Source organism: Cervus canadensis, chromosome 28, assembly GCF_019320065.1.
Source record: "Cervus canadensis isolate Bull #8, Minnesota chromosome 28, ASM1932006v1, whole genome shotgun sequence".
In the NCBI taxonomy this organism is placed as follows: Eukaryota; Metazoa; Chordata; class Mammalia; order Artiodactyla; family Cervidae; genus Cervus; species Cervus canadensis.
In genome coordinates, this window is record NC_057413.1 from 48333547 (window position 1) to 48353566 (window position 20020).

The window sequence follows — 20020 nt, forward strand, 5'->3', positions numbered from 1 at the left end:
TATGCCCCTGGAAAATGGGGAAGGTTGTCAGCCCAGCAGCAAGGGGGCTCAGTGGAACTTGCAACGACCCAGGAGAAACTCTGGCACAAGTAGTTCAGGGCTGAGCCCTTACCGCAAGCCTGGCTGGTCGCAGCACTGGGTGTGGCGCCCTTGGTTACCACTCTGCACGGGTGTATGGCTGCCTGGGCACGGGGGGGCTCGGGGAGAAGGGCCGCTCTGCTCTAGCTTTTCTCTCTGGGAAAAGGCAAAACTCCAAAGAGGATGGGAGATACCTGGGAAATCTAGACAGAATGGCGTAAGCCCTGACTCCCTCTCTCTTGATACTTGAGCACAATGACTTCCGGCCCTCAACAGGGCCCGCTCTCTCCAGCTCCAGCCCTGGATCTCTCTCCAGGCTGACGACGGTGGGAAGTGAGGTGGCGGTGGAGAGGGGCCTAGAGATCAGCTACACAGGGGAAGAAGAGATGACAATAAAGGTCGAGGGAGGATGCGCAACAGCTTGATTTAGGGTTCAAAGATGGTGGCCAGGCCGCCCTCCTCGTCCAGCGCATCTGTCTCTGGCATTGGCTTTGGTTTTTTGAAAAGTGAGGGAAGATTCTTAATGTGAACTTCTTTCCGGAATTGCTCGCCCAGAGGTTTCTGTGAAAGACAAAAGAGAACTAATGCTGGGGCCCGAGTAGTAGGTTATTTTAAGGATTATCTCACCACAATGGGCGTGACCACAGGTTTCTGAGGTGACTGCAAAGGTGGTTAGGAGCACTAAGGAAAATGCGAGACCTACCCCAATGCACCCAGCAATGAGGCGCTTGAATTGGTCCTTCCGGCGCTTGTCAGCCACTTTCTGCAGAGAGGGGTTCAACAGCTTGCAGTCAAACTGGTCCAGACAGTCCTTCTGAATTTCTGGAATCTGCTCCATCACAGCTCTTATCTCCAGGTACCTGGGCCGCTGAGAAGTAGGGATAAACCCACTCAATGGCAGGGGTCTGGGCCCTGCCACACCCACGTCTCAGGGGTAGCACCAGCAACTTGGCAACTGCCTGTGTTGAGTTTATTAAGGCCCAAGTGACTGAAGCGGCCTGTGAGGGATCAAGCTGCAGCCATCCTGCCCACAGGCTTTCCCCACTCACCAGCGCCTCATATATCTGGAAGGCCAGGTGGACCAGGGAAGCCATGCAGCCGTCGTGCTGCCCATGTGTCTGTAAGCCCTTCAGCACGCTGGTGAACAGCCATGTAACAGCATCTGCGAGCAGTGTCCCCGACAGCACCTGGGGAGACAGCTGTGCTCAGGGCCGAAGGGGGGCTCTCTGAGGGCCCAGCACCCCGCTTCGTCCCACTGATTCAATCCCCCTGACCCCAGCGTTTCATAAGGGGTGAGAAGGAGGGATGAGGAACCATACTTGTTTGAGGAGAGGCCAGCAGAGCTGTGTGGTCGTCCTCTGGCAGGACAGAGTGTCCTTCCAGGCCAGGGAGTTGAAGGCCGTAATTAACAGCGCTGTACAAACATCCTAAGGGACAAGGATGAAGGAACACAATGAGGACTCAAGCAGTGTTCTCTATTATGCATCAGGAGCCAGCGTTTCAATAGGTAAGCAGGAAAATGATAGAAGCAGCTATTGAAGAGATGTGAGTTTATTTCTGCTGTCTATCAGGCCATCAAAAACAGGAACCAACCAGTATGGAAAAGAAAACCTGTGCAGGAAGGAGACAGAACCTAGGCTCGGGGAGGCTGAACACCAGGGCCTGGTGGCAGTGTGCCTGGGTGTTCATCTGAGCCTTGACCCATACCAGCATGGGAATACCGGGGCCTTGCGCCTTTCCCATATGAAGAAATATTACCAAAATACCCTCCTGGTGGTACCAGAAAGTGAGTAAAGTGGATGCGGGCTCCCCAGCAGGGCAAGGAGAAAACCTCACCTGCCCCTTCACCCACCTCATGCTTCATCAGGCATTTCCCCAGGTCTGTAAGCTCCGCCATGGCTGAGGGGGCTACCTCCGTGGCCATCATCTCTTCATCTGTAAGCACAGAGCAGAATGTTAAGGTTCATCCTTTCAGAACAGAGGGTGTCCTTTCTGACAGAAGCCTGGAGTAAAGCAGAGTGAGGATCCTGGGCTGACTGGTGGTTCTAGGTACTGGGACAGCCCGTTAGGCTCATGAGAGGGTGTAGAAGCCCTGGCCCATGGCAAATCTAGGGACACCTAACTGTACACTTGCAAAACAATTTTTTCTGGACAGTTACTTAAAAAGCCACAAAAGCAGAGGATCTTTTATCATTGAACCAATATTTGAGCACCCACTGTAGCAGACACTGATTTACTTACTGGGGATATAATAGGAATAGGACAAAATCCCTTCCTTGTTGAGAGTTAAGTTGTAGTGAGGGAGAGAAGTCACTGATAAAATAAGTAAAACACGATGTCAGGCAGTGATCAGTGCTGGTAAGACAGCAGAGGAGGAGACCAGAGGCTGGTGCTGCTGTTTGTGATAAGACAGTCATAAAAGACACCCCTCAGAGGTGACATCTGAGCAGAGACCTGAATACAAACAACAACATACTGGGCTGGTCCAGCACATAGCTGGGAGAACAATCATTCTGGATAGATTGATCCAGAATCTGGATAGAGGGATCACCAAGTGCAGAGGCTCTGTTGGGGGATGGTGCTGGGAGAACACAGCAAGGCGGCCAGTACAGGGGAAAGCTACATGTACCTGTACAAAGTCTCCTCCCCACTAGCCTGCTAGGGACATGGTTTCTATGGGGACTGACCTGGTTACAGAAATAATGATATTTAGGAGTAGGAGCTTAACGGCTGACCTCCAAGGGCTGCATCAGCCTCACTTACCATCTCCATCTGCAGGGGGAGCAGCAGTATGGTCAGCACCTTTCTTTGAAACACAGCACACGGCTAAAGCAAGAAAGCAGGGTTACTGGGCTGATTATCACGAGACAACAGCCATCTCAGGCCAGTGGATCCCAAACTGTCTCTGGGCAGGCGAGGACGAGGGAAGGTAGAGGACCATCCAGGCAAAAAGTTGGCTTCACCAATAGAAACCGAAGCATTTGACCAGACCGTGTTCTGGTCCCTCTTCAAGTTCAATCAACTGGACGGAAATTACAGAATGACCTAAGAGTAACTGACTCGGAGTGGAGGTCTCATAGGTATAACTGGTCTACTTTGGATGTCAAACAAATGAACTAACCAAAAAATAAAACAGAAATATAACCACCTGCATGTCCAAGAATCAAAAGTTTCCCCGTTTGACAAAGCTAGGAAGTTACTCCTACCATTAATCCAAACTCCTCCTACTATGTGAACCATTTCTTCATGTACTGGCCGTAGTATGAACAACTACAATTCAGTTCACAACTCATAACATGTCTTTAAGTTGACTTAAGGGTTACCTAGTTTCTATTTAGTTCATTATTTCTTATCAGTCTGTCAGTGTTGCTGCAAACATGTTAGGTGAGTGACCAGCTGTTTTTCCAGAAAAAGGCTTGTCTTCTACCCCTGGTTCCCATGCCACTTACTGATCAGGTCCATGACTTCTCGGGTTAACATCCTCACCAGTTGTTCCTCCAGCATCTCTTGAGACTCTGGGTTTTCATCTGTTGTCTCATCTTCTCCACTGCAGAAAACCAGGGACCAAGTCTCATGGGAATGCAAAAGAGGCAGTGACCCTAGCCAGGTCCTCTGTGCCCACTTCCTTCTCCTGACTTCCCTGGTCTACAATCCACTCGGATATTAGGAATGGGCAGCAGTGGACTTACCTGATGGTCCAATGGTTAAGAATCCACCTGCCAACCCAGGGGACACGGGTTCGCTCCCTGGTCCGGGAAGATCCCACATGCCACAGGGCAGCTAAGCCCATGTGTCACAACTACTGAGCCTACACACTCTACAGCCCATGCTCCACAAGAGAAGCCACAGCAATGAGAAGCCCAGGCACCGTAACAAAGGGTGACCCCTGCTCTCCACAACTGCACAAAGCCTGTATGCAGCAGCAGTGATCACCGAGGGGCATTGTTATAATACTTGTGACTATCTAGTTGGCTTGACGGGACTAGATCAAAATCCTAAGTGGTAAGGATGTCTCAGCATTCACCTAAGGCAGCTGAAGGTACCCCCAATGAAAGCTTGAGCCGAGTTTTCCTGTCACGGAAAGGCCATCTACCATTTCGGCTGAGAATGACTAAAACCCACCACTCTTCTAGCCCTGGGATGGTAGAATCCTTTCTTCTACCATTTAGGCTGAACATGACCTATAACCCACTACTCTTCTAGACCTGGGATGGTAGAATCCTTCCTACCCTATGGCTGCCTTCTCTCATCCCAAACCTGGCTGAAAGCTCATCTATCAAGGAGAAGAGACACTCCCTTACCAAAGCAGGCTCCTCTGGTTGATGACTTGCCATTTTTGGGAAAGCCTCTGGGAAAACAAAACAGAAATAAGCGCTACACTGTGGGGAAGGCTGGAAAAGATAATATCTAAGGGCCACTCTGTGGTTAGAATTAGCTGAGGATGAGTCCAGGTAACAATTGAAGAGCCTTAAGAAATCCCACAAGGTTAAAAAACCAGATATGGTTTCTGTAACCTCTCCCACGGTGGCTCAGTGGTAAAGAATCCACCTGACAATGCAGGAAACATGGATTTGATCCCTGGTCTGGGAAGATCCCCTGGAGAAGGAAATGGCAGCCCACTCCAGTATTCTTGCCTGGAAAATCCCATGGACAGAGGAGCCTGGCGGGCTACAGTCCATGGGGTTGAAGAGTGTTAGACATGACTCAGCTCTCCCAAACCCGAGTCAAGGGGAGCATATCAAACATTTCTTTGCTTGGCAAGGATCAAGAGCATTTTAGAATTCCTGAGTCTCTTCTGGACACACCGTATTCTCTGCCCAGCTGGTCTCCCTGCTTAATTCCAGAACTGGGGAAACAGAACCCTGGAGGAGCACTCCGCTGACCACCTCTCCTCAGTTAACAGGACAGGAGCAGAACCTGAGACTGCATGTGTTTGGTGGGCAATGGAACCAGTTTAGTTCTTGGGTGAGCTGCTCTACCCAGGGCAGGGTCGGGGTGGGGAGTAGGGTGGGGCGGATGTGCAGCTGTCCTGGCAGGGCAAGGAGACAACACTTCTGGGAGCTCTTAGCTTGTGAGACTCACAAGAGGCCACCAGCTCTAAGGTCTCTGTGCTACCCTTTCCTGACTGATCTCTTACCACGTGGAGGTAGGTGAAAAGAGGTCCGAGGATGGGAGACACCAGGGCTTCATAGTGCTCCGGGGGACAGAAGAGCACCAGAGGCTTCACAAAGACCCATGCCGCGGCAGGTTAAGGAGCCTTAGCATACGAGCGACACCCTGTTGCTCTAAGCACCTCTCCCCTGTGAGGCTGGAACTACAATAAGCTCTCCTTCACCACTCTCTTTGTATTGTAACTTCAGGGAAGAAGGACACTCCCCAAAACAGACAAATGAAAACAAAGAATCCGAGTGAGAATGCAGTCTGAGTGTGTCTTCAAAGAGAGGCACCTGACCCAGTACAGAAAAGGGATAAAAGCCTCATCTCCCATCTCTCCAAGCAACAGGAGAGTAAAGATATCTATCCCTAAGGAGAAAGAGCTTTCAGGACCCCCTGAACTGCTTTCAGGTTCTCCCTGCTGTTTACTTCAATCTTCTTGTCTTTTTAATGTGGTAACTGTATACTGAATAGAAATGACTCCATCTGTTTCATGCAGCTCAGCTCTGCCTCCTCTAATGCCTGTGAACTGTTCCTGTCTTAACCTTCTGGCCCTTTGGGGGTTTTCCAGGGAGTTTCGAAAGGATATGAAGCATGGGTCTGAGTCGGTAGTCAGGAATATTGTTCAAGTTGACGAAGGCAGAGCTGAGGAGCTGGGTGGCCAGGTGCTCCACAGTGTAGAAGTCCTGCTGCATGGAAGGGCCTGCCTTCCCGAGGATATGGAAACTGCAAGCGAAAATCATGGACAACGTCAAATCCATGATCTGTCACCACTATCCCTGACTCCCCTGGGAATCTCTTGTCTACGAGAAGACTTCTCAGCTAGAAAAGCAATTCACTGTATTTTCTTAAGAGAACTTCAGTTTAATCAGCATCCTTTGAAGATGTGGACTTAAATCTTCTATCAGAAGTGAAAATACTAGCCCCCACCACTTTTAAGGAAACTTGTTGACAGCAGAGTCAGTTACCCCCTGCCCTTGATGCCACAACCAGGACCCCAGGCCACCAAACATGGCCGCCACCTTCTAGTGTCGCACGGAAAGTGGGCTATGAGTAGTGAGGGGTCTGAGAACATGCATCCTCATCACTGTATCTTCTACTCTGATCTCATCATTATATGCACTGGAAATAGACAAGGTGGGCATTAAAATATCAAGTCATGGCTAGGATTAAAGGCACATGTGACAGTTAAAAAAAAAAGAAAAAGGAGAAAATCAGCCTTTTCATTTTGACACTAGAATCATCAAATTCTGTCCTCATATTACCTGTACACTAGAATGCTGGATCAGATGTAAACCCCAAGGCCATTCCTATACAGTGCATGTCTAGGAGAAGAACATGAAAAGGCAGCACTGGTTCCTTACCAGTTTTCATAGAGGGTGCAGAAGAAACGCTGCATTCTTTCCAAGACCGTTTTGTAGACAGGAGAGTCATTCAGTTCCAGGAGAGGCTGAGGTAATCCTACAGACAAAGATGGGTCAGGAACCTACTGTTCCACTGCCGAGGGCTCTCAACCTACCAGCACCCTCCCGCAGGCAGAGGTGGTCTGGGGAGTAGGGGGTGGGGTGGGGTGCGATAAATGCAAAGCAGCTAACCAAGCCTTCTACCAGCAGGAGACGCTAATAGCTTCCCTGAAGGGACTGCTACACTGCCTTGCAAGAAAAGGTGAAAGCCATTTAAGTGTCCAGGTCTGAGGACTCCAACCTTCACCTGGGTTTCTCCAGATGGAACTTGTACCGAAGCACACAATGACAGCCCCAAATGATCTCTCCATAAAGCACTGGAAATGTACCCCTTCCCTTTTAAGTCATAGAATCTCTTTTTCAAGCAAAATTTTATGCAAATGGCCGAGATGTATAGCAGATCAAAATGAAGTCCATTTATTTCAGTATAACAGCTGCCGTTGAAGATCTGTACTTCTAATCAAAGGCAATTTTGTTTCCGGCCTTGCTTCTGGTTGGCAGCTGCCAGGGGAACTGCTTACCCATTCTACTATGTTTTGGTTGGTCATACATTTCTACAGCACAAGTTCCTGGCTTAATTTGCATAACTGAAGGGGGGTGGAAGAGGAATAGGTGGTGAAGAAAAACCTACTTTTTATACTAATAGTAAGACATTTCTTGGATGTTCTATCTTTACTGGTGTCTGAAACAGGGAGCTTAAGTAGTGGTGCCAAAGGAAATGGCCCAGGATCATTTAGGTTAAGACAGATGGGCCCTGGAAAGGGACATCGACAGTCTTCTGGTCATTAAGTCACAGCTGAGGCATGCTCATTGGACTGCTTAATCATGGCCAGGCCCAGGCAGGGGTGATAGCCGGGGCAAGAAACACTGTGGGGGCTGTGATGGAGTGCCAGCCTGAACTTTCAGAGATCAGCACACAGTTTAGACAACTCTGTTGTCTCCAGTTCCAACTTCTAACCGACCACCCTGCTCTCCGTGCTCCAGCCACACCGAGTCGCCTCCTCTTCCCTGGATATATTGAGCTCTCTGCCTCATGCCTGGGGACCTGGCATCTGCCACTCTTGTCTGCTTAGAATGCTCAGCATCTCCTTTTGCCCCCCAGTCTGGTTGGTTCCTGTGCATCCTAAGTCTCCACTCAGAGGCAATCTTGTGACTCCTCTCCACGACTGGGTTGGGTCTTCCAATAAACCCTCTCTCCCAGTCACTTTCCTACATAGCACGTATCACGATTATGATTGTAAAGTTATTTGCTAATGGGAAATACGAGTTAAAGCAACGTTCTGATAAAGGCAAAACTTGAGAAAATTGACTTAGAAACTATTCCTTTAAAAATTTAATAATAAATATAATATTTTACTGATTAAAGCTAAGCTTAATTGTTTGATTAATTTCCCCCTTCCCCCTGCCACTCATACAAAAGACAGGAAAGTAAGCTAATATCCTTTCAAGTCAAAAAACCATGGTTTATTTACAATCTAAACGCTCTAACATGTACCACCAGCTGGTAGGTAAAGCGGAGGAGGGGTTAATGTGGGGTGTGTATGCTTCTGGAGACCTTCTCTGCATGTTAAGATAATAAAGTGAATGTATTTGTTTCCAGAAAGTCTGCAGGAATTCCATATGTGCATTTCTGAACAAACTAGTGGTCAAGGTGCTGCCAGGTGAGGAGAAAGGGATACAAGGCACAATGAAGCTGCATTAGGGATAAGGTGAACCTCACGAAAAAAAAAAAAGGTTAGATTCCTTACCTAAAATAGCAGATTTTTCCACTTCAAGCATATCCAGAGCCCTTGTGAAAGGTTCTGCCATTTTGGCTAGCATTTCTGGTGCGTACAATGTATTGTGAGTTCTGAAAAAAAATAAGAATGCTGTGTGAACTTTCTTAGCCTGCTGCAGAAGGAAAGAGTGGATTTCACCTTATAATTCAATGATATTGCATTTCCACACAGACATCTTCCTGTCAGCACTATTCTTGGCAGGAGAATTTAAATGTTTCCCTGGAGAAGGGGTTAGACTTGAAGCTATTAAGTTTATTTGTATGGTATACAACACCTAACAGCAATCAACAACAAGAACCGAATTCTGAGAGAGCTGGACAACATCTCAGTCTAAAGCTGGAAAGCAAAATTCTTTCAAATCTGAGACAGTGCCTGGGCACTCTGTTTTCTGACTGCCAGTGACTAAGGATGAAATGTCAGAGGCACTATGATGCAGGAAGACATGTAGGAACACCGGCAGGAACAGACAGCAGGTAGTGATATACCCCCCTTTTTAGGATATTTTGTCTCTGATCCAGCAGGGTGGACCCAACAATGTCTGACAGCTGTTTAGCCTCCTAGGGGCACATCTACAATTTCTAACGTGAGCATTTCTTCCTCACCAAAAATGACTCACTTGAATACTTATCAGCTTTGTTAAGAGTACGGACCTGATCTGTCTGTCTTCCACAGCAATGGCACCCCTGAACACGACAGCCAGAGAGCATAGCTACCTATTTTTCTTTTACAGGTTAATTATAAAAAATCAAATGTACAGAAAATTCTAGAATATAAAATGGACCAGGCAGATTAAATATTTAAGATGAACACTGAAGGACTTCCCTGGTGGTCCAGTGATTAGGAATCCGTTGTGCATTGCAGGGGACTCGGGTTCGATCCCTGGTTGGGGAACTAATCCTGTATGTGATGGAGCAACTAAGTCTGAGAATAACTAGAGCCTGTGCGCTGCAACCGAGATTCTACATGCTGCGACTAGGACCCGACACAGCCAAATAGATAAATAAATAGATAACTTTTAAAAAGATGGATACGATTATTTTAGACCACGCTTATTTTTTGAAAACCTGCAATAATTTTTAAAACAACCTAACCATGTGCATTCATCACTACACTCCTTTAAACTGCGTTTTTGTGACTGGCTTATTCCACTTAGCATGAAGTCAAGGTTTACCCATATTGTAGCATGTTGCAAAAACTCCCTCCTTCTTAAGGCTGAATGATATTCTGTTGTATAGATCACATTTTGCTTATCTACTCACCCACTGATGAACACTCTGGTTGCTTCCACGTTTTATATAGCTATTGTGAGTGATGCTGCTATGAACATGGTTGTATAAATAGTTCTTTAAGACCCAATTTTAATTCTTTTGAGTATATACCTTGAGCTGGAATTGCTGCTTAATATGGTAATTCTGTTTTCAATTTTTAATTGTTGAATTAAATTTTTTTTTTTCGGGGGGGGTGCTGCACTGCAGGGTCTTAGTTCTCTGATGAGGGATTGAAACTGGGCCCCCTGCAGTGGAAGCAGAGAGTCCTAACCAGCAGAACAACAGGGATTCCCACTATTTTTAATTTCTGAGGAACTGCCAAGCTGTTTTCCACAGCAGCTGTACTATTTTACATTCCTACCAACAGTGTATAAGGGTCCCAATTTCTCCACATCCTTCCTAACACTTATTTTCTGATTTTTGGATAGCTGCCATCCTAATGGGTGTGAGGTTTCTCTATTTTAGTTTTGATTTACATTTCCTTAATGACTAAAGACGTTCAGCATTTTTTCATGGCCATATTGGCCATTTGTATATCTTCTTTAGAGACATGTCTATTCAAGCCTTTTGTGCATTTTGATGAGATTATCTGTTTCTATATGTCTACCCTTCTCAGTGGGCTTCTTAGGTGGCTCAATGGTAAAGAACAGGCCTGCCAAGCAGGAGATGCGGGTTAAAGCTCTGTGTTGGGAAGATCCCCTGGAGGAGGAAATGGCAACCCACTCCAGTATTCTTGCCCGGAAAATCCCATGGACAGGGGAGCCTGGCGGGCTACAGTCCATAGCATCACAAAGAGTCAGTTGGACACACAACTCAGTGACTAAAGCACCATCACTATCCTTCTCAGTTACAAACTATTTTGACTTCTCTAGCTCTGCAATAAGTTTTGAAATTAAGACGTCTGAGTCTCCCAATTTGGTGCTTCTTTTTCAAAACTGTTTTGGCTTTTGGGGGCTTCTTGCAATTCCATATGAATCTGAGGATCAGCTTTCTGTAAAACAAAACAAAGTGTTGGAAATTTGTTTGTTTGCCACTCAGCCTGGGGGACCTTATTTCCCTGACCAGAGATCAAACCTGTGCCCGCTGCAGTAGAAGGGGTGCACTCCTGACCACTGGACTGCCAGGGAATTCCCACTGTTGGAATTTCAATAGGGATTGCATTCAACATTCAGATTGTTTTTGGGTAATATTTCATCTTAATGAGCTTGAGTCTTTCAATTCATGAATACAGGATGCCTTTCCCTTTAGGTCATCTTTAATTCCAGGAATGGTTTTTAGTTTTCAGAATACGCCTTTCATATCCCTTGGTTAAACTGATTCCTAGATACTTTATTCTTCTGAATGCTATTACAAATGTAATTACGTTCTTAATTTCCTTTGGGGATCATTCATTGCTGGTGTATAAAAACACAACTGATTTTTGTATGTTGATCTTGTATTCTATAATTTTGCTGAATTTATTTATTAGCAGTAGTAGTTTTTGTTTTGTTTTTTTTTTTGGTGTTTTTTTGGGGGGATCTTCCATGAAATGGGAGGATCATCATTTGTGCAGATAGTTTTGCTTCTTTTCTAATTTGGACATCTTTATTTCTATTTCTTATTTAATTGCTGTGTATGGGACTTCTAGTACACAATGTTAAACAACAGTGGTGAAAGTGGACATCCTTCTCATGTTCCTGATGACAGAGGAAAAGCTCTATATCTTTTCACCAGAGTATTAATATAAGCTATGGATTTTTTGTAAAAATCATTTTCGTGAAACACATCGCCAGTCCAGGTTGGATGCATGAGACAAGTGCTCAGGGCTGGTGCACTGGGATGACCCAGAGGGATGGGATGGGGAGGGAGGTGGGAGGGGGGTTCAGGATGGGGAACACATGTAAATCCATGGCTGATTCATGTCAATGTATGGCAAAAACCACTACAATACTGTAAAGTAATTAGCCTCCAACTAATAAAAATAATTGGGAAAAAAAAATCATTTCCATGTTGAAAAAGTTTCCTTCTAGTCCTAGTTTGCTGTTGCAAAACAACACTGTTGAGAGGGTGTTGGATTTATCATGAGAGGGTGGTGAATTCTGTCAAATGCCTTTTCTGTGTCAATTAAGATGATCAACTGGGTCACCTCCTTTTTCTATTAATATGGTATATACTATGCTGTTATATTTTTTTAAGTTGAACGACTTCTCACTAAGGAGGTGGCAACATGGTAACTGCACTTCTAACTCAAATGCAGTGGAAGAAGGACTCAGTACATATTGCTCTGGTATCTCTGATTCCAGATCAAGGAGTCATAAGCAGGGCGTCCGACAAGCCCTAGTAATATTCAGATTTCTAAAATATTGCCTTTCCTGATACACCTGCAAGTTAGAGCACTATGCTTCCACTATTAAGAGGAACTAGTTATTGCTTGGCAAAGAAAAAGACAAGCAAGTGATAAAAGTTTTAAGTTGTGCATGATCTGTACTTATTGAAATATTCTTATCATCAGCTAAGAAATGTAACCATCATACACAGAGGTATATATTATTCAGCCACAACAGAGGAGAAAATCTTGCTCTCTGTAACATGATGGACCTTGAAGGCATTATGTACATGAAATACATCAGACACTGAAAGACAAATACAGTATGATCTTACATATGGAATAAAAAAATCCAAACTCATAGAAACAGAACCAGTTTGATGGCTGCCAGATGAAGGAGATGGGGGTGGGGAAAATGGGTGAAGGTGGTCAGAGGTACAAACTTCCATTAAAAAGATATGTTCTGGAGAGGTAATATATACAACATAGTGACTACAGTTAACAATCCTGTATTATGTGTTTGAAAGAGAGATCTTAAAAAAGAGATCACAGAGGGAAAAAAAATGTGTAACAACGAGAGGTGATGATGGTAACTAAATCTACTGTGGTAACATTTCAAAATATATACATATATCAAACAAGCAAAAAAGTATAATCACTAGGCTAACCAAGGCTTCCCACATACAAAGATTACAATAAAACATCACAGAGATATGGAAACAACGTAAAAAACTTCAAGTTTATCAGAAAAGTTGTTATTCTAATAGATAGTGAATGATAATGAACCTTTTGAGAACCAGAGAATTCTATCCCCCACATCTATCTTCCATCCAACCCACTAAGAACACCTGTCCGGTGGAAATAAAATGTAAGCCACGTAAGCCATTTAAAATTTTCTAGCCAGCCAAACTTGAAAAGTGAAAAGAAATAGGTTAAATTAATTATATTGTTATTTAACTTGACACATAAAAAGATCAGTGTTAGCAATATAAAAATGAGTGAGGTATTTTAAATTCTTTCTGTACTAAATTTTTGAAATGTGGTGTGTATTTCACACCTACAGTTTATCTCAATTCAGACAGGCCATATTTTAAGTGCTCAGTTGCCAGCTATGTGGCTAATGGCTACCACACTAGACAGTGCAGCTCTAATCTGCACAATCAACCTTTGATTAGCAGTTGATGAGGAATTAAAACAGGAATTTTATAACAAGGAGTTAACACATAAACTGGCAGAAATATAAATTAGTACAACTTTTGAAAACTATTTCATTCACTCTATGAAAGCTAAAAATACACACACCTTATAAACCAGGAACTCCATTCCTATATGTAGGATTCTATTCCTACCCAACACAAAAAGACATTTTTAAGCAGAACATTAATAGTAGCACTCTTTGTAATATAAAAAAAAATGCTGGAAACTGCCAAAAAGTCCATCAACACTAAGTGGATAAATGAGTTAGAGCACACTCACATAATGGAATACCACACCAGCCACGAAATCGAACAAGCCACAACTACATGCAGTGACACGGATGCCCCCACAAACATTAACACTGAGCAAGAGAAGCCAAGACACAGAAGACTGCATGCTTCCGACTCCATTTATTAAAGCTCCCAAAACCAGATAAAGCGTCAGTTAGAAGTCGGATCAGTGGTCACCCTTGAGGGGCAGGTAAGGACGGAGAGGCATTGGGGAAGGTTGTTCAGTGATGCAGGTGCTCATGGCACAGAGGTGTCCACTTTGTCAAAATCCATCTGCCTGCACTCACAAGTCGTGTCCTTTTCTTATGTGTATCTGTACCCTTAACATTATACTTCAAGGTAAAATTTATCACAAAAGTAAGGCAAAACTTTTAACAGCTCCAGCTGCACACTTCTCAAGGAATCTAACTACTTCGTAACTAACTACACTCAACATTTTTCAAAATACCTTTTGACTGACTTTGGGATTTTCCAAAAGCATTGAACTCTCTGACAACTGTCTTGTCTCCCTGCCTGACCAGCGGTGCACCGTTTTCAGGTCTAGGTTCCTACCACAGGGACTCTGGCCACAGGCCTAAAAAGTCAGTGAGTCTCTTGCCGCCTGACTTCATCATTTTCTTATTTCTCTAAGCTACAGAAGATCCTTCTGGTCTTAGAAACATACACATGCTAACAAACCTTTCCTTGACTAAATATTCTACTACCCTCTCAACATGCAAGCCATACTTCAAAATATCGTCTATTTCCATAGACATGTCCACAATGACAACTTGTTCAGACACTCCAGCCCTCCAATGTGGTCAACATTAACTTAAAACCTTGGATTCTGTTGCCAGCAGAGCATCCCTGAGACATGAATAACTTGTCTGCCCAGCTGCGACTGTGGTCCTACACCACAGGGTAAGCGGCCAAAATGCAGTGGAATAGAGCTCTCATCTGAACTCAGAAACACTGTAAGATGTAAAAAAGCAATCAAATTTTGCTTTGGTCAGTAAGAAGTGCTGCTCTCCAGAAGCTCTCTTGCACTGCAGAGACTATCTATTCCTGGATCATCAAACATATATCGAGTAATCAATAAGTCTAGATTTAGTGTGTCTGGGGTGAAGCCATAATTCCACATTTTAACCAAGCTCTCAGGTGACTGCTGATGCTGCTGGTCTGAGGACTCAGCTTTGAGAAATAGAAACCCAGGACCCTGCCGTGGAAGAGGTGCCATGGCTTCCTTTGCTGTGTTTGATCCATTTGAGAGCACAGTCACTACTAGTAAATCCAGAGGAGCTCATTTGAACATCTAACCCAGAAAAGCACCACCACAGAAAGAAACTGCCCTGCTTCCAATGAACAATTCCCTTAGTGGCAACATTTTAGACTAAAGAAAACTTAGTACGGAATGAAGTTTAAAGAAGTAAAAGAACTCAGGGGGTGCTCAAAATGAGAAAAGCCATTTTGAGATTAGCACCCACAGATATGTTCACTTGGAATTCAGGATTTAGACAAGGGAGAGCCCTTCTAGAATGAATCAAGACCTAATCTCTCATTTACCACCAAATGGTCTGAAGAAATATAAACAAATTAAGCTTTGGAGATTTGTCAGGTAAAAAGTCTTAAACACAACAGAGAAAAACCCTCAGTCTGACTCACCTTATAAGGGCAAGCAAATTGTCAAGAAGTTTCAGGATCTGCTCTGTGCAGGGGTTACGGAATACTGGGTTCCCAGTGGGCGTATAAGCCACCACGAATCCCCCAGCTTTGGCCTCTTCTAGGTCAGTGGGCCAGCAAGTTCGTTTCATAACACCCAGGATGCTATAAACACAAAAGCTCATCTATAGAAAAACAGAACACGAGAAGTAAACATAAAAGGGGAAGAAAAGACCACAGTGCTGTTAGATCTTTGCAAGATTATGGTGAAAGTGATACAAAAGTCGGAGAGAAGGAAAAGACGCCCCCCACCCCCACTGCCATTCTTGTTTCTTTCTTTAAAGTCAAGTCCAAATGGGACCTATTCAATGCCATCTTCAAGACCAGTGGTAGGTTCCAGAAGCGTCCCTTTCATGAGGATGTCCTAGAGGCTGTGGTGACCCTCCTGCAGGACCCAATCAAAGGTGGCTTGGACATGCTTCAGATGAGACTGAGCACGTTCAGGGTGGAATGGTAGTAGACTGGACATGCTTCAAAACTGTCTTTACCCTAACAACATTTCATATTGGTTTTCAGTTGGTCTTGCATCCTCCAGATTAGGCCTTCATAGGTTTGCCTTAATCCTCACTCAGTACTTTCGACCAACTGACAACTTGCCAGGTTAACTAATAAGACTTTTTGCCATAATGGAGCCAGGAACAATGCTCATTTGAATAGCAAAGAATTGGAAAAATCTCACGTTTGCCAAGTCAGGCCACCATTTAGGACTTTAAGCTGTGTTGTGTTTTTGTGCTCAGTCATGTCTAATTCCTTGCAGCCCCATGGACTATAGCCTGCGAGGCTTCTCTGTCCACAAAACTTTTCAGGCAACAATACTGGAATGGGTTTCCATTTCCTTCTCCAAGAGATCTTCCCAACCCAAGAACCAAACTTGTGTCTCCTGCATTGGTAGGTGGATTCTGTACCACTGTACCACCTAGGAAACCCAGGACTTCACATGCCAGAGAGCAAAGGCAGGGAGAACCCACCCGCTGACCCAGTTCTGACCTGCTTCTTCATTACACCTTTAGTCCTCTGAGCTACTTAAGATATCCTTAAAATCAAAATAACGGCTTCATAAAAAGACCGCCAGCTCTGCTGTGAGAACTAACTCAAGAATTCAAGACCAAAGAAAAGAAAGGAGACGCTCAGGGAAGTGGAGGCTCCCAGATTTTTCATTCGTATACAAAAAAATCTCCACAAACCTGGATGAGAGACAATACCCTACTTCTATCCAAGGCCAACACACCTTCCCATTCCCAGGAGAAGCTTACTTACTCGTGCTCGGTTTAAGCCACAGGGATCCTCCAGGCCCGGGTCACAGTTTTTCCGATCAGCACCCACATAGGCAATAAAAGCATCAACATCTGAGAGCACTCTGCGGTTGGCAGGGGAAAGACAAGTTACACCATGATTTTAACCAAGGACAGTTACTTCCTCAAGAGATAATAAGCTGTATTATTTGAACCCCAAAGAGCAGTTGTTACAGTGAGAGGAGTCTAATCATATTGTCAGCTGTCATACGAGGATTTATTAAACTTCTCTTCCCCCTTCTAAATGTTACTGGTGACACTTTAAGAAGCAAAGAGGATGCAAACTTGAAAATGCCATGTGGGCACAGAGGCGTATCTGTGCAGCTCCTACTTGCATGGCCCCCACCAGCTGTTCCCACTTCTTTACAGGTGCTGGGGCTGAAGTCTGACGCCACAGCAGACCTCACTCTGTGGCCTCCTGCCCTACCCTATCCATCTTCATTCATTTCTTCTCTGTTCCTCTGCCTCTGCAGAGCAAGGTGGTATTGTCAGCACTTCACTCCAAGAATGCCTTTAGACACCTTCAGGCATCACTGAGAGCAATGAGAATACACAAACCACTGACACACTGAAGCGTACTGCTGCCGACGCCTCCATAGCCTTATGCCCCGACCCCAGGCACAGCTCTTGGAAGAGCTTGGGTGCTCAAATGCACTGAAGGTCAAGGGCAAAGGCTCTCCTCTACCTGTGCATGTTTTCAGAAAGCCAGATGCTGGCTACGGGGGCCATCAGCTCCTCAAGGAACACCTTCTGACGCTCGTAGTTCTTGAACTGGTTGCTGATGAGAACCAGGGCTTCCATGAGGGCACACTTCTCCATCTGCGTCAGGAGCAGCTCGTTGGAGAGCAGCTGCTTCACGTGGTTGTATAGCATGTCAAAGCTGGGCTGTATATCAGAAAGAAAAACCCAGAGGTGGTGAAGGTCTGGTTTTCAGGGAGCGTGGGTCACTCAAAGAAGGTAAAATGAGGACGAAGACATTCCCAGCGTAGTCAGGCCAGTAAGACTGTCACTTGATAACTTAATTACAACACTCTTTGGCCTGAACAGGCAAGGCAATTTAGGCTTGAGTATTTGGGGAACTGTGCTGTCCTCGTCTGTAACTATGAAAACCATCTGTTTTTAAATTTTTTCCACATTAACTTTTATAGTATCTTTATGGACAAAGAAAAGGAAAAATATACCCATTTGAACGCAGAGTTCCAAAGAATAGCAAGGAGAGATAAGAAAGCCTTCCTCAGTGATCAATGCAAAGAAATAGAGGAAAACAGCAGAATGGGAAAGACTAGAGATCTCAAGAAAATTAGAGATACCAAGGGAACATTTCATGCAAAGATGGGCTCAATAAAGGACAGAAATGGTATGGACCTAACAGAAGCAGATGTTAAGAAGAGGTGGAAAGAATACACAGAAGAACTATACAAAAAAGATCTTCATGACCCAGATAATCAAGATGGTGTGATCACTCACTTAGAGACAGACATCCTGGAATGTGAAGGCAAGTGGGCCTTAGGAAGCATCACTACGAACAAAGCTAGTGGATGTGATGGAATTCTAGTTGAGCTATTTCAAGTCCTAAAAGATGATGCTGTGCAGGTGCTGCATTCAATATGTCAGCAAATTTGGAAAACTCAGCAGTGGCCACAGGACTGGAAAAGGTCAGTGTTCATTCCAATCCCAAAGAAAGGCAATGCCAAAGAATGTTCAAACTATTGCACAACTGCACTCATCTCACACGCTAGTAAAAGTAATGCTCAAAATTCTCCAAGCCAGGCTTCAGCAATACGTGAACTATGAACTTCCAGATGTTCAAGCAGAGGACACAGAGATCAAATTGCCAACATCCGCTGGATCATCGAAAAAGCAAGAGAGTTCCAGAAAAACATCTATTTCTGCTTTATTGACTATGTCAAAGCCTTTGACTGTGTGGATCACAATAAACTGTGAAAAATTCTGAAAAAGATGGGAATACCAAACCACCTGACCTGCCTCTTGAGAAACCTGTATATAGGTCAGAAAGCAAGTTAGAACTGGACATGAACAACAGACTGGTTCCAAATAGGAAAAGTAGTACGTCAAGGCTGTATATTGTCACCCTGCTTATTTAACTTATATGCAGAGTACATCATGAGAAATGCTGGGCTGGATGAAGCACAAGCTGGAATCAAGATTGCCGGGAGAAATATCAATAACCTCAGATATGCAGATGACACCATCCTTATGGTAGAAAGTGAAGAACTAAAGAGGCTCTTGATGAAAGTGAAATAGGAGAGTGAATAAGTTGGCTTAAAGCTCAACATTCAGAAAACTAAGATCATAGCATCCGAACTAATGCCATGGCATTCCCCATCACTTCATGGCAAATGGATAGGGAAACAGTGAGACACTTTATTTTTTTGGGCTCCAAAATCACTGCAGATGGTAACTGCAGCCATGAAATTAAAAGATGCTTACTCCTTGGAAGGAAAGTTATGACCAACCTAGAGAGCATATTAAAAAGCAGAGACATTACTTTGCCAACAAAGGTCCATCTAGTCAAGGCAATGGATTTTCCAGTAGTCATGTATGGATCTAAGAGTTGGACTATAAAGAAAGCTGAGCACTGAAGAATTGATTCTTTTGAACTGTTGTGTTGGCGAAGATTCTCGAGAGTCCCTTGGACTGCAAGGAGATCCAACCAGTCCATCCTAGAGGAAATCAGTCCTGGGTGTTCACTGGAAGGACTGATGTTGAAGCTGAAACTCCAATACTTTGGCCACCTGATGAGAAGAGCTGACTCATCTGAAAAGACCCTGATGCTGGGAAAGATTGAGGGCAGGAGAAGAAGGGGATGACAAAGGATGAGATGGTTGGATAGCATCACTGACTCAATGGACATGAGTTTGAGCAAGCTCTGGGAGTTGGTGATGGACAGGGAGGCCTAGCGTGCTGCGGTTCATGGGGTCGTAAGGAGTCGGACACAACTGAGCGATTGAACTATGGACGAAGATCAGTTTGTTTTATATATATATACATATTAATATACTTTATAAGTACACAGAGCAAATAAAAAAGTCGGGGGAGAGGGAAAGAAAGAGACAGACAGACATAACTACTGTGTATTCAGAGAAGAAATTTTTGGTTAACTGTTATCTGAAGTAGTGCTAAACTTCTCAGAGAAACCCTCCAAAAAAGGTTAGGGTTTGTACCTGGCTTCTCTCAAGACTTGCATATTACTTAGCAGTGGTGGTTAAGAACATCACATAGTACAGTAAAGAGGTGTACCAACAGGGACACCCCCATATGGAAGAGAACTATTCCTTTTGAGGTAACATGTTTGCATATTTAACTCCATTAAGGAGGAGAGGGGGCCTCCTAGGTGGTGCAGTGGTAAAGAATCTGCCTGCCATGCAGTAGATGTGGGTTCAATCCCTGGGTCGGGAAGATGCCCTGGAGAAGGAAATGGCAACCCACTCCAGTATTCTTGCCTGGGAAATCCAACGGATAGAGGAGCCTGGCAG

At 44.5% G+C, this 20020-nt stretch overlaps 1 protein-coding gene across 2 annotated transcripts in view; it reads right to left on the bottom strand.

Moving 5' to 3' along the window:
- Window positions 1–477: 477 nt before the first annotated feature.
- The window catches only part of XPO5 (exportin 5), a 41961-nt gene continuing 22418 nt past the window's right edge, over window positions 478–20020 (bottom strand). For both annotated transcript variants that reach the window (XM_043449937.1, XM_043449938.1), the window contains 15 exons: window positions 17209–17408; window positions 16489–16588; window positions 15175–15356; window positions 8444–8544; window positions 6597–6693; window positions 5822–5958; window positions 5216–5313; window positions 4380–4426; window positions 3528–3625; window positions 2842–2904; window positions 1931–2013; window positions 1398–1505; window positions 1128–1265; window positions 782–946; window positions 478–639 (listed from right to left, as the gene is read on the bottom strand). In XM_043449937.1, the coding sequence (XP_043305872.1) occupies window positions 505–639; window positions 782–946; window positions 1128–1265; window positions 1398–1505; window positions 1931–2013; window positions 2842–2904; window positions 3528–3625; window positions 4380–4426; window positions 5216–5313; window positions 5822–5958; window positions 6597–6693; window positions 8444–8544; window positions 15175–15356; window positions 16489–16588; window positions 17209–17408 (1752 nt within the window). In that variant the 3' untranslated portion in view covers window positions 478–504. The remainder of the gene's footprint in view (window positions 640–781; window positions 947–1127; window positions 1266–1397; window positions 1506–1930; window positions 2014–2841; window positions 2905–3527; window positions 3626–4379; window positions 4427–5215; window positions 5314–5821; window positions 5959–6596; window positions 6694–8443; window positions 8545–15174; window positions 15357–16488; window positions 16589–17208; window positions 17409–20020) is intronic.